General features: G+C 41.2%; 1 protein-coding gene across 1 annotated transcript; it reads right to left on the reverse strand.

Moving 5' to 3' along the window:
* Positions 1–1497: 1497 nt before the first annotated feature.
* On the reverse strand, positions 1498–20536 carry LOC125297413 (nuclear factor 7, brain-like; the record flags this gene model as incomplete). Its single annotated transcript, XM_048247792.1, is given in 5 exon segments — positions 1498–1575; positions 5820–5933; positions 7530–7667; positions 20156–20219; positions 20351–20536. Coding segments are annotated over 3 exon segments (308 nt in total), but the record flags the coding sequence as incomplete, so codon positions are not given.
* Between the last annotated feature and the right edge of the window lie 1707 nt (positions 20537–22243).

Consider the following 22243-nt stretch of genomic DNA (forward strand, 5'->3'; position numbering starts at 1 on the left):
TCAGGCCTGTGTGTTCACCCTGTGTGCTCATATCTGTGTGTTCATCTAGAGGAGGCTGTAGAGGAGGTTGGGTTCTGCATGTCTTTCCACACTGGGGACAAACTTGGTCTCCTGGTAGTCCAGGCTGCTCCCAGTAGCTGCTGATGCACTGCCTGCAGAAACGGTGTCCACAGGTGGTGAAGACTGGGTCTCTCAGTACCTGCTCACACACTCCACACCTGGACTGATCCTGGGTCAGATCAGCACTTGATCTGCAAGAACATCAGACAAAGAATACTTTGACAAATTGCACCTCAGACAATGTACTGATTAAAATGTGTAATATGCATTATTCTATTCTATTCTGAAAAGAGATACAAGCCCAGATTCACAGATTTAAAAGATCCATTCCACAAAAGACAGACATACCATACCTACTAATAATAATAATATTGAATAATAAAGAAACTAAAACTGGAATTTGTTGAAATGTCTTTATACTAATTTATACACCAGTCACACCTTACACCTTGTAACTCCAGTTTTAAACTAACTTTGGATGGACCTTTGATGGCATGGATTGTTACTTTGCTGTGTTTAAATCTGACAGCAGGAGGGATGTCAACATTTTATGCAATTTTGGGCCCTTTTTTTTAGGTTTTTTGGCCTAATACAAGGACAGGGGCCTAACTCCCCCTGGGTTATTTCAAATTTTGTACTATTTTGGCTTTTTGAGTTTTTAGGTGGACCCTTCAAACTGTCCAAGTTTAATCAAAATCGGTGACGTAGCATGTATCACCCCCTGGTGGTCCTTCCCATGGACACACTCATAACTTGGTTCACTCCTCTGCAGTTTTGATGACAATAAATAGAAGGCTAACGTTAATGATCTGCTTTACTTGCATCTCTCAACCTGGTGTTGCTAACCTACCAGTAGAGGTTAAGTCATTGAGAGACCTCAGACCAGCCTCAGACGAGTCCAGGAAGTGACGTCAATTCCAGAAATAAGTACATCATTTACTTTCCTTATTATGGAGAATACAGCGGGAAAACACCTTTTTTCTTTTACGGTATGATGTGTACTGGATCAGTGGATTAACTTACCCTCCATCAGAGTGTGTTGGGACAGGTATGATGTGTACTGGATCAGTGGATTAACTTACCCTCCATCAGAGTGTGTTGGGACAGGTATGATGTGTACTGGATCAGTGGATTAACTTACCCTCCATCAGAGTGTGTTGGGACAGGTATGATGTGTACTGGATCAGTGGATTAACTTACCCTCCATCAGAGTGTGTTGGGACAGGTATGATGTGTACTGGATCAGTGGATTAACTTACCCTCCATCAGAGTGTGTTGGGACAGGTATGATGTGTACTGTATCAGTGGATTAATTTACCCTCCATCAGAGTGTGTTGGGACAGGTATGATGTGTACTGTATCTGTGGATTAATTTACCCTCCATCAGAGTGTGTTGGTTTGCTGCTTTGTTGCACACAGCTGTGTGCTGCAGACTCTGGTCTGAGTGTCTCACAGTGACCTGCAGCCTCCTCTCTCTCCTGAGAGACACTCATCCAGGCAGCAGTGGGAGTCTCTCTGGGAATGTACATGAGACAAATGCAGCTTTAAGTCTTGTTTCATGTGTCACCACATACTACAGATTATAGCCGGAGCTAAACATGAACCGCCATCTTTGTTTTCAGCACTGTGACAAGAAGAAGAAACAGAAGAAACAGAAGATGATGAAAGAAGCACAACAAACATGCAGCTGTAACTAAACAAGAATCAGTACTGTAGTATTTTTACAAGAAGAAGAAAGAACAAATGTCTTGAATAGAAGTGTTAAGGTGTAGGCCTATAGGCTGAAGTAAATTCCTCAGTACAGATTAAGGTCTTTGATCACTGAGATGGCAATGGTTGAAGCTTGATTTTGTGTTCAGTAAACCATATTTGTTTCAATCTGGACGATTGCTTTGGTTCATTGACCTGATGAATAATCATGACCAACTTGTCAGAGATTGGCAGATTTCTTTTGAAAATGTTCAGGTTTTTCTTGTTGTTCAGGATACCATGCACCTTAATTAGATTACCAAGGTCTTTGGGAATTTTATTCATGGACTTTTCCTCAGCTTTTAACACCGTGAGCATTGATAAACTTTTACATCTCCTCTCGGATCTTCAGGTTCACCCAACACTGACCCTGTGGACTAAAAGTTTTCTGCTGGACAGACCACAACAGGTGTCTCTTAATTGGTTTAAATCTACAAAGCTTATTTTAAACACTGGACTCTCCCATAGTTGTGTTTTATCCCCAATCCTCTTCTCTGTGTACACCAACAACATCACGTGTAACAGTGAAGGTATGGCACTTTTTAAATATGCGGATGACATTGCTTTAGTTGCACACATGTCCAACATCGATGCCCTAACTCGCTACCAGCAGGTAGTAAATAACCTGTCCCAAACTTTTGCTGAGCTCTCCTTGGAGCTCAACATTGCAAAAACAAAAGAACTATGCTGTGGGGGCAGAGACAAGGCATCACCTCTGTTTCAGCCACTTAGCATCCAGGGTGAGCCAGTGGAACAAGTGCAAGTATTCAGGTACCTGGGTGCAGAAATAGACATTCCCCTGTCCTTCTCACAACACACAGACACAACATACAAGAAAGCACAACAACGTCTCCACCTGCTCAGAAAACTCAGAACTTTTCAGGTCCGCAAGGATGTGCTAAACTTGGTTTACCGCTCCCTCATTGAATCAGTTCTCACTTTCAATATCTCTTCCTGGTACAACCAACTCACCATCAAACACAAAACAAGACTGTCACGTATAGTGATCATGCTGCCAAAATAACTGGCTCCCCCCATCCCCCCCTATCTGAGCTGTACAGCCGCTCTATGATCAGGAAAGCCAACCTGATCACAGAGGACCCCTCTCACCCCCTCCATCACTCCTTCCAGCTACTACCATCAGGCAGGCGTTCTGCCATAAAAACATGTACAAGAAATCCTTCATCCCCTCTGCAATAGCCATACTGAACAGCAAAAAAATGAGTCAGTTGATACCTCAACACCTCATGTCCTGTTTGTATATGTCTGTGTGAATGTTTCTTTGTGACTGGAGCCTTGTCAAAGGCAATTGTCTGTAACCTGTGTGTAACAGACAATAAAGTATTCTTATCTTAATAAAAACAGCCCCACAATAGCACAGCGCCTCCACCATAATTGTCATTAGGTATGGGATTATTTTCAGTCTAGTCCTTATTCTATATGCCAAACACACCTAACGTGTTTCTAGCCAAAGAGTGCAATTTCAATTTCATTTGACAATACACCACACTTCCAGACAAAGTCACTGTACCATTTAGTAACTCCTGCCGTTTACATTGGTAATTAAACGACTGGACAGGCTGTTACCTAGCCTGCCCTCTAAATAAGCTATTAGCAATGAGGTCGCTTTTGAATATTGTCAAAAAACTTTCATTTTAATTTAGTGTATTCTCTTGTCTTTCTGATGTTGAAAAATGACTAGAGGATTTAGCCTCTGTGTCACTTTATTTTCATACCTTAGCGAAAAAGAAAGTCATGAACTACTCCTGAAAGTTCACAGACACTCTGATTAACTTAAATGGTTGAAATTAGATAGGAAAATGCTTCTGTTAGGTTTGTATACAAGATTTTTCTAGGGGTGGCAATAATTGTGAGCAACATGTTTTCGTTAAAAATATTTATTTCTTTGAGAATTTTCTTTTTCTCAGAATAAATGTTCTTCACTTCAAGAGTGGATTTTCCCTCATTGTTTTCATTATGAGAGTAGAATGAATCATCAAAAGATTATGTTGAGAGATGCACCGATTGCAATTTTCTGGGCGATACGATTTCGATTTTTTCATAGAGTTTGACCTGCCGATACCGATTTCATTTCTTCTAACCATTTTACAGCACACACACAAATAGTTATTTTCTATCTTTTCTTTGATAGAACATGTTAATATAGGCGTGTAATCAACTTATCAATGATGAAATGGCTGTTAAAAAAAATGGAACCGTGAGCAGACAGATTCTTTTCAAGTCTAACTTCAGATGCAGTAGGCTATCAAATTATGGATTAAGTTAAGTTATGGAACACCCATTTTATGCTTCTCACATCAATATCCAACTAAAGATTTAAGAACAATTTTCATGATACATTTGAACATACTACCATGTAACATATTTTCATATGCATTGATGAATTTATGGGAGGGCGAGGAAAAGTGGTAGCAGCCTAGGCTATCACGCAAACACAGGGAGAAGTGCTAATAGCGATTAGGTGCTCCACCATATGAAAACAGTGCACGTCTGTTTTCGCGGTGAAAAAAATAAATCAAATTCGGTTAAATGCATCAATTAGGCTATAGAAACTTTCAGAGGCGACTGATTCAGTATTCAGAGCATCAGTTTTTCTTCATTGTAGGCTACTATGTCAAAAGCAAATTTAACGTTTGTTTGCCTTTCTAATAGGCTATCATTTTTGTTCACTTTCACGACATCCACTTCTCAATCTGCTAGACTAGGGGTATTTTTAAGGCATAGCCGCGGTCTACGATGCAGTAAATAGTTAGAGTATTTTTTTCTTCAGTGGAGTAGAACTACTAGGGCTACTGTATGTCGCTGCTTGTTGACATCTTTGATTATTTTTTAATATCGCAGTCGTTTATCTCCGTTCAGCAGGCTTGTGGTTCGGCAGCTGTGGAGCGCATAATTAGCGGGCAGTGGCGGGCGGTGATGGCGATGTTTACGTAGCCTAATGAAGTGACAGCTTAGTAAATTCCACGCAGTAGGCCAATGGTAAAAACACAGCGTTTGCTGCATAGAAAAACTCACTAGCCTATTAGCTTTCTTTGTAGCCCTACATCCAGCCCTGAGTGTTGGCCTGGTTGCTAGCTTCTTCAAACTTTGCAAACTCAGCTGGGTGTTGTTACAATTCGGCGCCGAAAGTGTATTTGACCGCATAAAATCGGCATGTCTCAAACTGACCGGCCGGTCGCCGGTCATGGCCGATCACGTGAAAACCGGCCGATTCCGGTCACCAGCCGATCTATCGGTGCATCTCTAATTATTTTTTATACCTGTTTTTAGTCACTTTTTTTTTACCCAAGGTGCCTAATAATTCTGGAGGGTACTGTATATTAACTCATTGAGTGCCAAAAACATAATATTAAGTTTTTCCTTCCCATGCATTGAGTGCCAAAAACGTAATATTACGTTTTTAGCTTTTTCTGTTCTGGTGTTCTGTGGTGTGTGTGTGTGTGTGTGTGTGTGTGTGTGTGTGTGTGTATGCACGTGTGTCTATGTGTGTGTGAGCGTGTGTGTGTGTGTGTCTGTGTGTGTTTGTTTGAGTCTGTGTGTGTGTGTATGTAGAATACATTCTTCATTTATGATCTTTTTCTCTCTCTCTCTGGTTCTCTGTGTGTGTGTGTGTGTGTGTGTGTGTGTGTGTGTGTGTGTGTGTGTGTGTGTGTGTGTGTGTGTGTGTGTGTGTGTGTATGCACGTGTGTCTGTGCGTGTGTGAGCGTGTGTGTGTGTGTGTTTGTTTGAGTCTGTGTGTCTCTGTGTGTGTTTGTTTGAGTCTGTGTGTGTGTGTGTGTATGTAGAATACATTCTTCATTTATGATCTTTTTCTCTCTCTCTCTGGTTCTCTGTGTGTGTGTGTGTGTGTGTGTGTGTGTATGTGTGTGTGTGTCTGTGTGTCTGTGTGTGTGTGTGTGTGTGTGTGTGTGTGTGTGTATGTATTGCATGTGACAACACTGACATTTCTAAATAGCTTTCATAAAAACTACACACTGATAACTACTCACTTTAGACCTGATGGAACTGGTTCACTGCTGAATTTGGGCGGAAGTTCTATGGACGCATCACTCTTCATGGACACACAGCTGGGCACTGGAGATGGAGGTCTGGGAGTCTGTGGTCTGGTTACATAAGGAGACACAAGAAACAGAACAATATCAACTCATTCCTCTGTGGAGTGATTACATTTGTTCACACAACAATACATTCTTCATTTATGTTCTCTCTCTTGCATGCTGGGAGTTCGGGTGTGAGAGCGCCATGGGTGGTTGGGTCTGATTTCCCCCTCAAAACGTATGCAGATTTAAAAGTTTGCCTTTCTTGTGGTTTTTAGGCTTCGTGCAAGCAGTTCCTTGTTGCATTTTTTTGGGATTGTTGAAGATGGCGTGTTCTCAGCCAAGGAACACGCCATCTCTCTCAATCCGTAATGGAATTAGGTGTGTTCCTGAAGCGGTAGTTACGATAGAGGAACGGTTACGCCTTTGTCTGCGCCAGCACATACCATTTTCGAATGTTCCATCGTTCCACGTTGACAATGATTCCTTTAGGTTGTAAGAACCTGGCCCTTAAACATGTTATGTCTTTTAGGAGACAAGTGTTTATGTTTTTGAATGAGCCTGGCAAATGTTTAGATGTTTCACCGTATATGAGGAGTACGTTCATGTGCAGAAAGAATTTTGAAAAAAGGAGGTTGCTCATCGGAGATATTCAGGTCTGAATATTGCTATTGTTTGGGTATTTGCCAAAAGGCATGTGACATAGTGGATACGTGCAGTCCTGGACTGACACCAGTCACACCTTACACCTTGTAACTCCAGTTTTAAACTAACCTTGGATGGACCTTTGATGGCATGGATTGTTACTTTGCTGTGTTTAAATCTGACAGCAGGAGGGATGTCAACATTTTCTTTTTTTTAGGTTTTTTGGCCTAAAACAAGGACAGGGGCCTAACTCCCCCTGGGTTATTTCAAATTTTGTACTATTTTGGCTTTTTGAGTTTTTAGGTGGACCCTTCAAACTGTCCAAGTTTAATCAAAATCGGTGACGTAGCATGTATCACCCCCGCCTGGTCCTCTCATGGACACACTCATAACTTGGTTCACTCCTCTGCAGTTTTGATGACAATAAATAGAAGGCTAACGTTAATGGTCTGCTTTACTTGCATCTCTCAACCTGGTGTTGCTAACCTACCAGTAGAGGTTAAGTCATTGAGAGACCTCAGACCAGCCTCAGACGAGTCCAGGAAGTGACGTCAATTCCAGAAATAAGTACATAATTTACTTTACTTATTATGGAGAATACAGCGGGAAAACACCTTTTTTCTTTTACAGTATGATGTGTACTGTATCAGTGGATTAACTTACCCTCCATCAGAGTGTGTTGGGACAGGTATGATGTGTACTGTATCAGTGGATTAACTTACCCTCCATCAGAGTGTGTTGGGACAGGTATGATGTGTACTGGATCAGTGGATTAACTTACCCTCCATCAGAGTGTGTTGGGACAGGTATGATGTGTACTGGATCAGTGGATTAACTTACCCTCCATCAGAGTGTGTTGGGACAGGTATGATGTGTACTGTATCAGTGGATTAACTTACCCTCCATCAGAGTGTGTTTGGACAGGTATGATGTTTACTGTATCAGTGGATTAATTTACCCTCCATCAGAGTGTGTTGGGACAGGTATGATGTGTACTGTATCTGTGGATTAACTCACCCTCCATCAGAGTGTGTTGGTTTGCTGCTTTGTTGCACACAGCTGTGTGCTGCAGACTCCGGTCTGAGTGTCTCACAGTGACCTGAAGCCTCCTCTCTCTCCTGAGAGACACTCATCCTAGCAGCAGTGGGAGTCTCTCTGGGAATGTACATGAGACAAATGCAGCTTTAAGTCTTGTTTCATGCGTCACCACATACTACAGATTATAGCCGGAGCTAAACATGAACCGCCATCTTTGTTTTTAGCACTGTGACAAGAAGAACAAACAGAACAAACAGAAGATGATGAAAGAAGCACAACAAACATGCAGCTGTAACTAAACAAGAATCAGTACTGTAGTATTTTTACAAGAAGAAAGAACAAATGTCTTGAATAGAAGTGTTAAGGTGTAGGCCTATAGGCTGAAGTAAATTCCTCAGTACAGATTAAGGTCTTTGATCACTGAGACCAATGAATCATCAAAAGATTATTTTTTATACCTGTTTTTAGTCACTTTTTTTTTTACTTTACCCAAGGTGCCAATAATTCTGGAGGGTACTGTATATTAACTCATTGAGTGTCAAAAACATAATATTACGTTTTTCCTTCCCATGCATTGAGTGCCAAAAACGTAATATTACGTTTTTAGCTTTTTTAAATTACAAAACTAGACACTCTTACATACCTTATACTGTATGTGATTTTGGGAACTCTGTGATTAATGGAAATGAAATATATGACGATCGAAAACTCATGAAAACGCACAATCTGGACATTTTATCTGGACATTTTATCATAACTTCGGTTGCCGCTTTGGGATTGAATCAGTGACGATGCACGCCAGGTCAAAAAACAGGCCATTTTCGGTGGGTCTATCACTAGGTGGCAATCTCGCCAGGTCTCGCTGATCACTTCCCGGAAAGTTTACAAAAGTAAGTAACAGGCAACACTTCATATTTCATGAAAGACGTTATATCTCCATGTCTAGAAAAAAACAGCAATTTTGATGAAAACTAGCCACTGTTTAGCTTGGGATTTCTCAGGAACAGAGGCGTGTAGAAATACACGGTTTGCACCCACCGAGAGCTTAAAGTCTCACCTTTTAAACGAGCCACTGTATGTGTTCATAGCTATAACACAGAATATGCTGTGGCTGTACAAAAATCATCAACAATGGTCTAGATTGCTGGCACTCTAGGACAAAGCTCCCGAAAACAGCTTGGCCTTCAATGAGTTAAATTAAATGACTTTTTGCAGGTTGGGATGTCTGATGTAAGGATTCTTAGCTGGTAAGCTAATGTTAGAAGAATGTAGCTGGGTAGCCTACTTCCACTGTTGGGAAAGTTCACTTTCTACATGAGCTCTAGTTCAGTTCCAAAATTTTAAAATGAACTAGTTCAGTTCATAATTCAAAAATTTGAACTAAATTCACAGTTCCAAAAATGAACTAATTCAAAATTATGTTCACAGTTCATAGTTATTTTTTCCATATGTTGCTGCGAGCTATTATTTTTCAAAATTATTGCCATAGCCCATTTAGAACCACAGACAGCAATTTTTTTTATCTGAATTAAGTTCATGAAAGCTGGGCTTTCAACTTTACTCAAAGTCTCCGACAATCTATCACCACCAGGTTGTCCAGCTGTGGCTGGGAGATGACAACGGAGCCGCTACTGTACGCAGTTAATGGAATTTGGGTCGAGGATCTGTCTTGACTGTCTTTTGATTTTTTATTTGCTTGCACATACCTTGAAAGGCTAGGCGGGTGCTTTAGTTCAATGTGCCGTTTCAGGTTTTCTGTGGATGAGACCGAAGTGCGGATTTTCTTTCCTATCTATCAAAACAAGATGACGCATGCGGCAATGCAACAGTGGTGGCTGGTATTGCCAGATTGTGATTTTTTTTCTGCTACATGAAAGCTGGCGGGCAAAGTTTGCACAGAAATTTAAGATCGTTCAAATTATCTTATGACGCTTCCTTGCTGCTTTGTCGCCTACATGTTGCTGTCGACTCCATGCTGGTTTTTGTTTTGATAGATAGATAGATAGATAGATAGATAGATAGATAGATAGATACTTTATCTAGGCCTGGTTATTATGTACTTTCGCCTGGAAGGCTCTATAGAAATCTGGCACCCTATTGAATGAAGTTAAACTGACAGAGCGTGCCGTTCATAGACACCAGAATGAACGAGCTCACAACCGGTGTCACCGCTGTTTACCGATTTACAGCTTCCATTGACGTCGATTCAACACAAAGAAAACGTCAAACTAGCGATGTTACCCGTGAACCGCCTGCTTCGAGGCGTGTATCGAAGACATGAACCAATTTGCAGTGAAGCTTTGAATCGGAGCTTGATTCGTTTTGTGATAATCACGTGATCAGTGATGTCCAAAGCTTCGTTTCACACACACCCACGTGACTGCTTCGAAATTGAATTCAAAGCATTCAAGTTGCGCGACACGGGGCGTGCCGTTGTGGGTTGTTGAAGAAGGAGAGCCAACAGAGTCAATAGTGCTGCTGACACGAAAGCTTAGGCCTATAGCCCGGGCTTTTAACTCAATTGTCAGCATGCTCGACTCCCGTTCCAAGGTGCGTCTGTTTCGCGGGTTCAAGTCCAGGCGTGTGCAGAACTAAATTGGTCTAGGCTACATACTCAATATAATCACAGAAATGGGTGTGCAATGTGCATACCCATTATTCATTCATATCCCTCCTAAATTGATGTAGGCCTATGTGTTTACAAATACAAGAAAAGGTCACAGCCAATATACTTTACCTTTATTGTTTTTGTAGAGAAGGCAATTCCATTTGTATTTATGCAGGGTACAAAACAGGCTTAGTTAGGCCTATTTATGACATTATTTATTTATCCATTAATTCATGATCAACATTTATTCATCTTCGACTCAAAGACATTCAATGTCTGAAACATTTCGTGACACAATGCTATCCTTAACTTTCACCAGCAGAGGTCCTCATAGAGTTCTGAAGCTTCAAGTACTGAACCATGTTTTGATACAATTGGATTGAAAGCTTCACTGGTTCAGAAAGCTTCAGTTCGCCATCCCTACGTCAAACTAATGCCGCTGACTTATGCCAGCAACTATTTCACTTTGATAATAAACTAAATTGTGGTACAACATATATACAGCAAGAATAACAGAATTTGGCTCAAGCAACGTGGACAAATCTAAGGAGGAAGAAAATTGCAGCTGCATGACGGGAAGTTCTTTGCGTTCCCCCTTGTCCATGAGTCACGTAACAGGTCACCTCAGTGGCCGTTATCCCTTACATTTTAGAGTGATTACATTCAAAAACATACCAGTGTTTCCCCTACAATGTATTTAACGGATTTTCAGCGCCGCTGCAACATAATATCACGAGATTCACTTAACACACTGTAAAAGCACAATGGCCAACGTCATCTCGAAATTGTTTTCTGAAAGTCTTGAGTAAGTTAAGTGCATCAAATCCGCACTTAGCCTCTCATTATTCAGGACATATATGCGGCATGATGTGTCAGGTGATTACAAGCCCAAAGACAAGTCTGCAGCCCATATGGCTAGCCTACGTTCTGAACACGGTTACATTGTTTAGCTATCCGACTGATGGGGTCTTGCTCCGCCACAGTGTAGCCTATGGTGTCATCGTTCACTTGTAGGTTACACAATAAATAGCCTACTTATAGGCCTGGTGACAATAAAAAATGATATTAGTTATATTTCATCACGAAGCTGTTTGTATGCCGTGAATTAAGCTTGTAGCCTATGCCATATGTTAAGCTTGAGCAATTCCTCTGATCCAAAGCCTGCTTTGACACATTGACACTAATGTGAAACATGCATCCTCCTCTCCTAGCCTACATCAAATAAAAGAAACCAATTCATGATTACCGAAATTAATTTAACATGGGGGGAAAAAAGTTTGTTGCGATTTAGCCTACTGTTGTGATGCGGTTCTTTCTGCTGATTGGATTTACCCCCCGTGTCGTCAAGTCTGGGAAACTCTTGCTCTGGCTGACAATTTTATCCAGAGAGCTGATTTCCCAAAGATGAGCCTCCATCAACATTCAACGACAAATTATTAAAACGTAAGTAATGCAATAGAGTAAACCAATGTGCTACAAGGTGTATGGTCTTAACGTTAATTGTAGCCTAGACTTGTAACGTTAAGCGTGGGGCTATATGTAATGTTTGCATGGGAAAGCTAGGCTAACACAGTCTAGGCCTGTTTAAACTGTCTGATAGTTAAAGGAAATATGAGCATATGTTGGCATATACGTTATAGCCTAAATTCTGTCCACTTAGCTATAATAGGCTATCACAAACGGACCTTTTCTCGTTCGGCATTAGACATATAGGAGCCTTTATTCTCTTATCAGAAAGACATTTTCTCATAACTTCAGCGTTCTCTTGACGGTGAGACGAACGGTCGCACTTCAATCAAGTAGCCTAGGTCTTTTTCGAGTTAATTGTGAGTGAGTTGTATGGTAACTGTGGGAGTGATGTAGAAGAAAAGTGAGTATTTACTTTTTTATACGTGGGTTTGTTGTTTTGGGACTGAGAATTAGACTACAAGGAGAGCATCTGGCTACGTGCATACGTGTCAGCATTAATGGCCCCCCCACAATTCAATTCAATTCAAAGCCCAGAAAAATTAAGTGCTGGCAGATTGGGTGTGGCCTTTGCCATTAAGACAAATTTAAATAAATTGTAAATAATCTTTTAATTATTAATGGTCATTAAATGGTTGTGCCATTTAATTTTTCTTCTATCATTTTTAACCAATAATGTAAAAGAAAGCCGCCCCCGCCCGCCAAGTAATAGCACCGCTGCTAGAAAAATTTCTAGGGGAAACACTGCATACCTTCATATTACATACAAATTTATAAAGGAACGAAGTTTAAAAAGAAAAACACAATATATCAGATGGATTACACGAATAATTTGTAAGAAAAAACACAATTTCTGCCGTAATTTCCTGTTAAATTAAATATTTCATGGCGCTAATGCGCTGCACGGCCACCAGATGACGCCATTTCACTGCTTGCTTTTACATCTAAAATAGGCCCGAAGTGCAGTGCCATGCTGCCATCTGGTGGCCTGAAATATGTAGAATTTTTTTAAAAAAAGGACCGTTATCTTGTGCTTCCTTATCAATTATTCGTGTAATTCATCTGATATATTGTGTTTTCCTTTGTAAACTTCTTTCCTTTATAAATTGTATAGTATCATTAAGATACGTTTGGAATAATATTTGTCCACATGATGGTCTAACACGAACAGAGTAAACTTGATCAAACATGGTTAAGTTTTACTTCATTTAATTTCCTCTTTTTCCCGCTGAGTTCTGTAATTTAATGTAGGCCTAGGCCTATGTGCACTGAACTTTTCGGGAAGTTAATCGTGGGCTTAATAATATAAGGACATCTACAACTTTTGACTTTTGTACACAGCCTTAACTATATCTGTGCTTAGAAATCACAGAAACCTGTACATTCTCATGATGACAGTAAAGCATATAAGCATGCCAAACTTTACTAATGTTAGCGTAGACCAATAACAAGAGCCGCCTAAACGTCATTCTCGTGGTGTTGATGTCGAGAGACAAATTAGGCTACCGTTACACGCATGTTATAGCCTAGTCCCCGTTATATTAATATGATCAAACCCAATTTGTAAAACAAAACACACACACTAAAACGTTCACGATCCACTTCTAAGATAGGCTACTTACCGATGCAATTTTCTTGGCGTTGGGTAAACTGCGTGTTCACAAAATGGATGCAACGACTAGTTTCAGTCTCGTTAGGGGAGGAGACTGCCTCTGCCTCTGACTAGGGGAGTTTCCATTTTCTTATATTTGGGTTGCAGGTGCCTCATAAAACTAAGTTCATTACACCATTATGTGCGCCCAAACCTTTGTTACGTGTGCACCTGCCACGTGGACACAAGAGCCCTATTCAGGATTTTTTGCCAAGAAAAGAGCCTGCATCATTTATAAACTATTTGATACATGTATTTGTTCCCAAAACAAAACAGATTGTCCTGTTATTATTATTTTAATTGTGATAATAATTATAAGGCTAACATAGGCCTAGGTAGCCTACTCATTGTTTGCTTATTTTGTTGATAGACGTTTGATGAATAGCCTACTGTAGTTGATTGGAAGTGGAGGGGCAAGTTTTCAAAGGTATTTTCAACTATAATGTAACAAACTGCACAGTTTGTCTTAGAATGGTTTTATTGGTTACGCACCAAAACACATGAGCGCATAATGCCAGTCCAGACCTGGACCTTATGCTCCAGCACTAAACATCTATGTGAGGCTGTATCTACAACACACAGTTAGACCCGGTTATGAACACTGTAATCAACTATAAACATAAACCACGACAGTCAGGGCCTTTAACATTGGTAACTTGCATGGTTAACATTAACATTCAACATAACATATCAACCGCACAGCATCATGGGAGCACAGTCATCAACAGCTAGGCTCAGATCATTACAATAATATTAAGGATACAAGGATACAAGTTTATTGTCACATGCATATAGTTACTGGAAGTAAGAAATGCAGTGAAATGATGTCTGGTGTCAGCCTATTTGTGCATTAATGGGGGGGGGTAAAGAGTGCAGTAGAAGAGGGGTTTAGTAGATTAAATGGCAAGGGCTGCATAAAAAAGGTGGGGGAGGATTGGGATTGGGTGGGGGGCACCAACAAGGAGCACCCAAGAGCAACAGGGGCAAGGAAAAACTCCCTTACCAAGGAAGAAACCTTGGGCAGATCCACGGCTCAAGGGGCTAACCCCACTGCCAGGGGTCTTGGTGTGTGTGTTGGGGGGATGACAGGGGAGATGGGATAGTGTGCTGTGTATGTGGGGAGAGGGCAGTGTGCTGTAAGTGTGTTGGGGATGAGACAATGTGGAGTGTATTTCCTGATGTGCTAATGTTGGGATGTGTGTTGGAGAAGGATGAAATAATGGTAGGGACTTACTATTGCAAGCAGAGTACTGTATGTAATGTATGTGAGTGATGACAGTGAAGATGTGTGTGTGGGCGGGAGGGGAGTGGAGCAGTGACTGTGTGTGTGTGTGTGTGTAGGTGGGTAGGTGGGGGGCAGTGTGCTGTAAGTATATATGTAGAGGATGTGTGTTGGAGAAGATCCTGAAGACAATGTGCTGTGTATGTGGGGGCAGTGTGCAGCAAGTATGTAGAGGAGGCTTACTGTAGCAAGCAGTGTGCTGTATGTATGTGAAGTGATGACAGTGATGATGTAAGTGTGTGTGTTGGGGATGGGGGGGGGGGGGGGGGTGGGCTAGGCAATCAAGGACATGGGTAGATGGAGGGAGAAATCAAAAATAATAAATAAAAAGTGTGCAAAAGTTGGAGAAAGTCAGATATATGTGTGTGTGTGTGTGTGTGTGTGTTGTGTTTTGACGTGATGAAATAAGAAAATAAATAAAAAGGTCTGTAGCATATAGAGAGGGATGTAAAAGTGCTAAAAAGTCTTGTAGGTGTGTGTGTGGGTGTGTGTGTGTGGGGGGGGTCATGAGTGCTGAGTAGTGAATGAGTGCAAAGTCAGTATAGTGTGAGTTCAGAGTTGGGAAATGGCCTGAGGGGAATGTGTGCAAAAGTATAGTGTGAGTTCAGAGTTTGGATGGCCTGGGGATAAAAACTCTCTCAGTTCTGGCTTTGTGACTACATGGCGTCTTCTTGATTTCAGCGGTAGGAATAATCCATTGTTAGGATGAGAAGAGTCCTTCAGAATCTTTTTGGGCTCTTAGGAGTACTCTTCTGGAATAGATATCTTGTAGAGCAGGGAGTTGAGTTCTTATAGTACGTTCAGCTGAGCACTACTCTCTGCAGAGTACTACAATCTCTAACTGTGGAGTTCCCATACCAGGTGATGATGCTACCAGTTAGAACACTCTCAACCGCTGAAGTGTAGAAGGCCTTCATGATGGATGTAGAAACTTTGAATTTCCTTAGCTGACGAAGGAAGTAGAGTCGCTTGTCTGGACTTTTTCAGAACATATTGAGTGTTAACAGTCCATGTTAAGTCTTCAGTAATGTGGACACCAAGGTATTTAAAACTTGTGACTCTCTCTACAGGTTGCCCGCTGATCATTAGTGGGGTGTAACTGTAGTTCTGCTGCTGCCTTCTGTAATCCACTACCATTTCCTTGGTTTTATTGATATTCAGTGTCAAGCTGTTAGATTGACACCACTGTGCTACCTCATCAACCTGATCCAAGTAGAACTGTTCACTGTTGTTACTAATCAGGCCCAAGATCACTGTGTCATCTGCAAACTTAATGATGGAGGTATGACTACTGTTGGCTTTGCAGTCATGTGTGTAGATGTTGTACAGCAGTGGACTCAAAACACAGCCTTGGGGAGCACCAGTGCTGATGGTTAATGAGTCAGATGTCAGACCCCCCACTCTAACCACTTGTGAACGGTTGGTGAGGAAGTCAAATATCCAGTGACACAGGGTGGTGTTCAGTCCTAAGGCCTTCATCTTTGTGACCAAGGTCAAAGTCAAAGTCAGCTTTATTGTCAATTTCTTCACATGTTCCAGACATACAAAGAGATCGAAATTACGTTTCTCACTATCCCACGGTGAAGACAAGACATATTTGACCAATTTTAAGTCCACAGACAAACATAACATTCAAGTAAACAAAAAAGTAAGTAAATAAGTAAATAAGAGGGCACATATAATAATAATGAAAAAATAAGAGCAGCAAAATTTTGTTGAAATTGTGCATAGACAGTCAATAAAATACTAGTGCAAATACTGTAAAATACTATAAAATACTGTTTGACCTAAGTAATAAAGAAAGTGGCATAGTGGTGCAAGTTATGTAAGAGCAGCAGAAGTGTTGTGTTTTCAGGACAACAACACCAAGTTGTAAAGTGTACAAGTGTGCAAGTGTTCAAGTGTGCAGGTGGAGTAGTGCAGGTGAGAGGTACTATCGTGTTGAATGCTGAACTAAAGTCAATGAACAGCATCCTCACATAATTCCCATTCCCCTCCTCCAGGTGAGGAAAGGTGGTGTGCATGAGGTTTGAGATGGCATCCTCTGTAGACCTGTTGGCTCTGTAAGCAAATTTGAGGGGGTCGAAGGAGGCAGGGAGGGATGAGCAGATAATGTTTTTCCCAAGCTTCTCAAAACACTTCATCACTGTAGACGTCAGGGCTACTGGGCTGTAGTCATTCAGACATGATAGACTTTTGTTTTTCGGTACTGGAACAATAACAGACTGCTTGAGGCAAGTAGGAACTGTCTCTTGAGCCAATGATGTGTTAGATATAAGATGAACACAGGAGCTAACTGAGCAGCGCAGGATTTCAAAACCCTGTTAAAATATTGTAGTTGAAAATACCTTCGAAAACTTGCCCCTCCACTCCCAATCAACTACAGCAGGCCCTATAGGCTATTCATCAAACGTCTATCAACAAAATATGCAAACAATGAGTACCTATAACCTATGTTAATAATTATAAGGCTATCACAATTAAAATAATAACTATATGGCAGTAGGCAGACAATCTGTTTTGTTTTGCAACGTCAATAATTAAGGTAGCCTAAATAATACTATGTGCATTCTTTGCAGTGGCAAGGGCTTTCTTAATGACGTTGCGTGCCGAGACAAGGAAGTACTCACACGTGAGTGCACACTGTACGTAAATTTGCATTCAGTTGGTCTACCACAGCTACTTCTGCTGTTTTACAGAAATAGCCATGATTCCCCATTCCAAAAAGGATAACTTTACTTCATTGTTAGTCTAGGCCTATATCAAAAGCGGTTGTTCACTTTGTGTGAATGACGCTATTTTCCGCGTCTTTTTTATTCCAACCGTGGGCACTTTGGAGCAGAAACGAGAACGGGCACACATCCTGAATTACATACACCTGAGGGGTATTTCACAAAGGCAGAATTAAGACATCCAAGATAAGTGATAAAGCGAGGTTTGACATAGCGTTGTCTGGTCATCCTAGCTCAACTCGTTTCACTAATGCCAAGCCAGGATGAGTAGGAGCGACTATGTCAAGCCAGGTGTAAGTAATTCAGGATGTGTGCGGCGTTCTCGTTCTGCTCCAAAGTGCCCACGGTTGGAATAAAAAAGACGGGGAAAATAGCTTCATTCACACAAAGTAAATGTGACAGGGCCCTCAGGTTTATCCAACTAAATGGATGAGGACAGAGGCAGTAGTATAAACAATGTTATATTTATTATTTCTTTTCTTTGTTTAAAAGCGGATGGCAGGGACGTACAGTAGGTAAATCCGATAAAAACAAAAGATAACACATAACCATAGATTAAATGCCCAGTGGATTGGTGGCTGCTACGGCCTGAATTAACACAGGTACAGTAACCCTCGGATGGCTGCCCAGCCCCAAAAAGTGATCTATGGCCATACACACACAAAACACAAGTGTAACACTCAAGCTTTCTAAATACAACCCACACGAGTATAAATAGGTGTTCAGTACACGCTCAACCACTAGAATGTGCCCTCACCGCCAAACTAGGGAAAGGCGGCAGTCCTAGAAATACCTTAAGGCCATCCTTAAAAATATTTTTCGTTTGCGTAACCCGACCGACCCTGTCAATTTAGAACCGACCCAAATATTTATTTTTTCCCCTTTTAGTCCGACCGACTTGCGGTTGTAAACTTTTCGCGTTAATACCGACCGATTGTTGTTTTTACTCCTAAACAACCAATACAAATGCAATAAAATAATATTTCTTTTAGTAGGCCCAAGTATTGTGAATATAAATTGCCTACATGCAAAGCGTGGCTCACTTTGCGTGGCTCATAAAGTCATCTCTACACCATTGGTTTCGCATGTCACACTATGGCCTACTCGCAGCCGTTTCATTCACACAAACTGATAACGCTTTTTACTTGGCGAAGTTCTGGAAGAACTGTGGCCAGATCTTTTCTCATCCCTCCTCCCCTAGTCTACTTGGTGACCGTGTCGAATATTGAAATTGGTTGTGGTCTATTCAGCATTTCTCAAAATATGGGTCCGCAACATGGGGCTACTGCTGGTCAGCGAGTCGTGGAGTGAAATTAGGCCCGGTGCTTCATCTGATAATTTGCTGCGCAGTTGATCAAGAAACCGGATGGATCGAAAAAAAGAAACAAAGCGTTTCTGCTATCGATGTCATTAAACATGGAGCCCTACAATTAAGTGGTGGTATGAGCATTCATTCAGTGCTTGGCGTCTGCTTGCGAGAAACTGAAACTAATCGATAGCGTTGGTATCAAAGCTCCGCTTCAACCTGTTGGAAGGCTATTTATTTATTTAAACGAAACTTGATAGAACGGCGTTGTTTTTGGAACTTCCTTAGAAACAGAGCAGAGACTGTATAGTACACTGTATAGCATTGAGTATTGTATAGTCAAATTTCAATATAGCGTGGCCAAGAGCTATTGTAGCCTTCTTTCTGGGTACATGTAGATGAGCCCTATGACCCAAAAGTCTGCCATGACCGGGCCTCAGGTCAAAGAAGTTTGAGAAAGGCTGGTCTATATAACCTGCATCAGAATCAGGTTTGCAATGGTGCGCCTGAAGGCGCGGGTTGAAGACCCAGTCAGTTCACGATCCGCGATATGCACATTTGTGTAAATTCATTCCTCGTAATCACCATGACCAAATTGTACTTTTTTTTTTACTTTGAATCTTGAAAAAAAATATTGACTCTACCGACCCATTTTTATTTTTTTTGGCTGTTACTGCAAACAAAAATATTTTTAAGGATGGCCTAATTGTGTTACCTAATAGACCTAGCAGGCCATACTAGCAAACAGGGGGAAGGAGGGGGCATTCAATAAAGGAAACAATACAAGACAAAAACAAAACAAACACGCTATTCAGCGCCAGTGGAGTGCTACCGATACAGCTACAATGAATAGCAGAAGCTATAATGAACTAATACTACCTGGGACATAGACCCCTATGGCCCAAGAGCAACAGTCTACTGTGTGGAGAAACTAGGTTGGGAGTCACAAAACTCTCAATATGAACTAATACCACCTGGGGCATAGATAGACCCCTATGCCCCAGGGTAACAATCTCCGTGTGGATAAGCTAAGTCAGGGGTTACAAGAACCCATTAAAACTAATACTACCGGGGGGGGGATAAGTCTCAATAGCCTCGGAGTAACAGTCTGAAATCGCTAACTGGCTGCTAATATGAGCTCAGGGATGGCAACAGCACTACACCTGGTCGTGTAACAGACCCTGGCAAACAGTGTAAATGCACCAGTGTATCACACTCAGACAAGCATACAACACAAAGAAAATAAACCAACACAAACAAGCATACCGTACATCCAACTTTGACGTGCTGTTAGTTTAACACTGACTAATACCAAAAGAAACTCTAATGGGGAAAAACAGTGGTCAAACTGAGATAGACAGCCAGCTGTGATCTACAACAGGGAGAAACGTTTAACACCCTGGTCCATGGTTATGTCGCATTTCATAACAATACACAACAGTTTTTATGAAGTTTAATTGTTCATAAGTCAAGCGACATGTAAAAAAAAAGAAAACATTGTACCAGATACATATTTAAAATAGGACCGTTACACTGTTAGAACAATAACCAATGCCTACCTCGGCCTTTTCCACAATGCGAGCTAGCCCAGGGGAACAGGAGCAGAGGAGGGAAGTGTGTCAGCTATAAAACAAAGGGGCAAAAATTACAGACGCGGCATGCTGTTGTTTGGCCCGTATAGCTCACTTAGTCTGCTCACATTAGTTGAGTGTTTGACCATAGCTATTGCAATGTTGCTATTGTAAGAGGCCTACCTCCACGGTCAGCATTCGCATTGGTAGTCACAGGGAAACAGGAGTAGGGAGGAGATGACAGTCTATAGCAAGATGAGCCAAACGTTACGACACTACAACCACCTGCCCCGTGTTCAAACTACGTGGCTAAACACAAACTCTCACTTTATGCTATTACCTACATGTCAGACAAACGTTCGTGGTCTACGGCAGTGGCAAATAACTCACATCAAAAGTGTAAGGAGTACATGAAACATTCCACCTACCCAGACCACAGCGCGAGGGAGTTGTTCGCAACCAAAACCAGCATGAAGTGCGCGGTTTGTACCGACCAGCGACAAGCAACTTGCGTACCAAACAATTTGGGAGAGCTTCTTTTGTGTTTGTCAGGAAGGAAGTTACGTACCCATGACCCCCAGCCCGCACGCCCAGGTGATTGCAATTAGTCGTGATCCTGACCTGATCACATAAACAACGGCCTTTGACATAGACTAACAATTAAGTAAACTTTTTGGAATGGGGAATCATGGCTATTTCTGTAAAACAGCAGGAGTAGGCGTGGTAGACCAACTGAATGCAAATTTACGTACATGCACCCACGTGTGAATGCTTCCTTGTCTCGGAACGCAACGTCAATAAGAAAGCGCTTGCCACTGCAAATATGCACGTATATGACATACCAATATTAATATTGTAGTTGAAAATACCTTCGAAAACTTGCCCCTCCACTCCCAATCAACTACAGTAGGCCCTATAGGCTGTTCATCAAACGTCTATCAATAAAATATGCAAACAATGAGTACCTATAACCTATGTTAATAATTATAAGGCTATCACAATTAAAACTAGATGTACCGCATAGCGGTACAAAATATGACCGCCGCTCAGTCCTGTACATCCGTTCCGCGAAAATAAATCACACTTCAATTTGTCTCCATATTTTACTCCATCCCCCACTCTTGAAACTTTTGTGTATGCTTGTTTGGCATGCCTGAGTGTGTGTGTGTCGGGCTGCACAGAAAGTACCCTACTGGTGCTGAAAAGGTGAATAGATTATAGAATAGCCAAAGAAGATGTAGAATTGTTATAAAACCTTTAAAATCTCTAAACAATCACAAGTAGGGCAGTTCATCACAGTTCATCCATTGCAACTGGATTGATGAAAGGTCACTTACACCTGTAGGCTACATTGTATTTGGGAAAAGCAAAAGGTATCAGCATAATGTTATTTATTTATTTATTTTTTATGTATTTATAAACAAAAACATCTCTGTCAGTTCCATGCCGTTTCAACAGCTATCAAAAACAAAGGTCATTTTTGGATGGATGGATTTTTTTTGTGAATGTTTCTTCTTCTACATAAGATTTTAGTCATCTTTAGTTCATGTAATACTTTATTGTCAATGCACAAATTAAGTAACAGTAGTCTGAAACGTTATTGTTAATGCACAAATTAAGTAACAGTAGCCTAGTCTGAAGCGAAGTGCTGTTTTACATCTAACCAGTGGTGCAAATAACTGACATGTCCAAATGGGCCTTGATGAAATCGCGTCAGCTAGACTGTTCATACACATTTTAGCGGGCCAAAGTTGAAGAGCTTTTTGTCCGTTATTGTTAGTGCAAATATAGGCTGATTCATGTTCCCTTGCATTGTTTAACTGAGGTCCATGGCTAGTCTGGCTTTCATCAGACCAAGCTCAATCTTTTAAGAAATCAAAAATAAATAGCGGGCAGATCAGGCTGGGTTCACCCAGCCTAGTCCATAGGCACCCGATATTGTTTAATTTTCGATTGAGATATACACTCTGGCTATTCTAAATGCAAAAATTCATCAGGGGAGTTATGACAAAGCGGTAACTAACAAACTAGATCCTAATAGAAAGTTGTTAGCTTCCTAAGCTACAGGTAGGATTA

Source organism: Alosa alosa, chromosome 7 (assembly GCF_017589495.1).
Source record: "Alosa alosa isolate M-15738 ecotype Scorff River chromosome 7, AALO_Geno_1.1, whole genome shotgun sequence".
NCBI classification, from domain to species: domain Eukaryota; kingdom Metazoa; phylum Chordata; class Actinopteri; order Clupeiformes; family Clupeidae; genus Alosa; species Alosa alosa.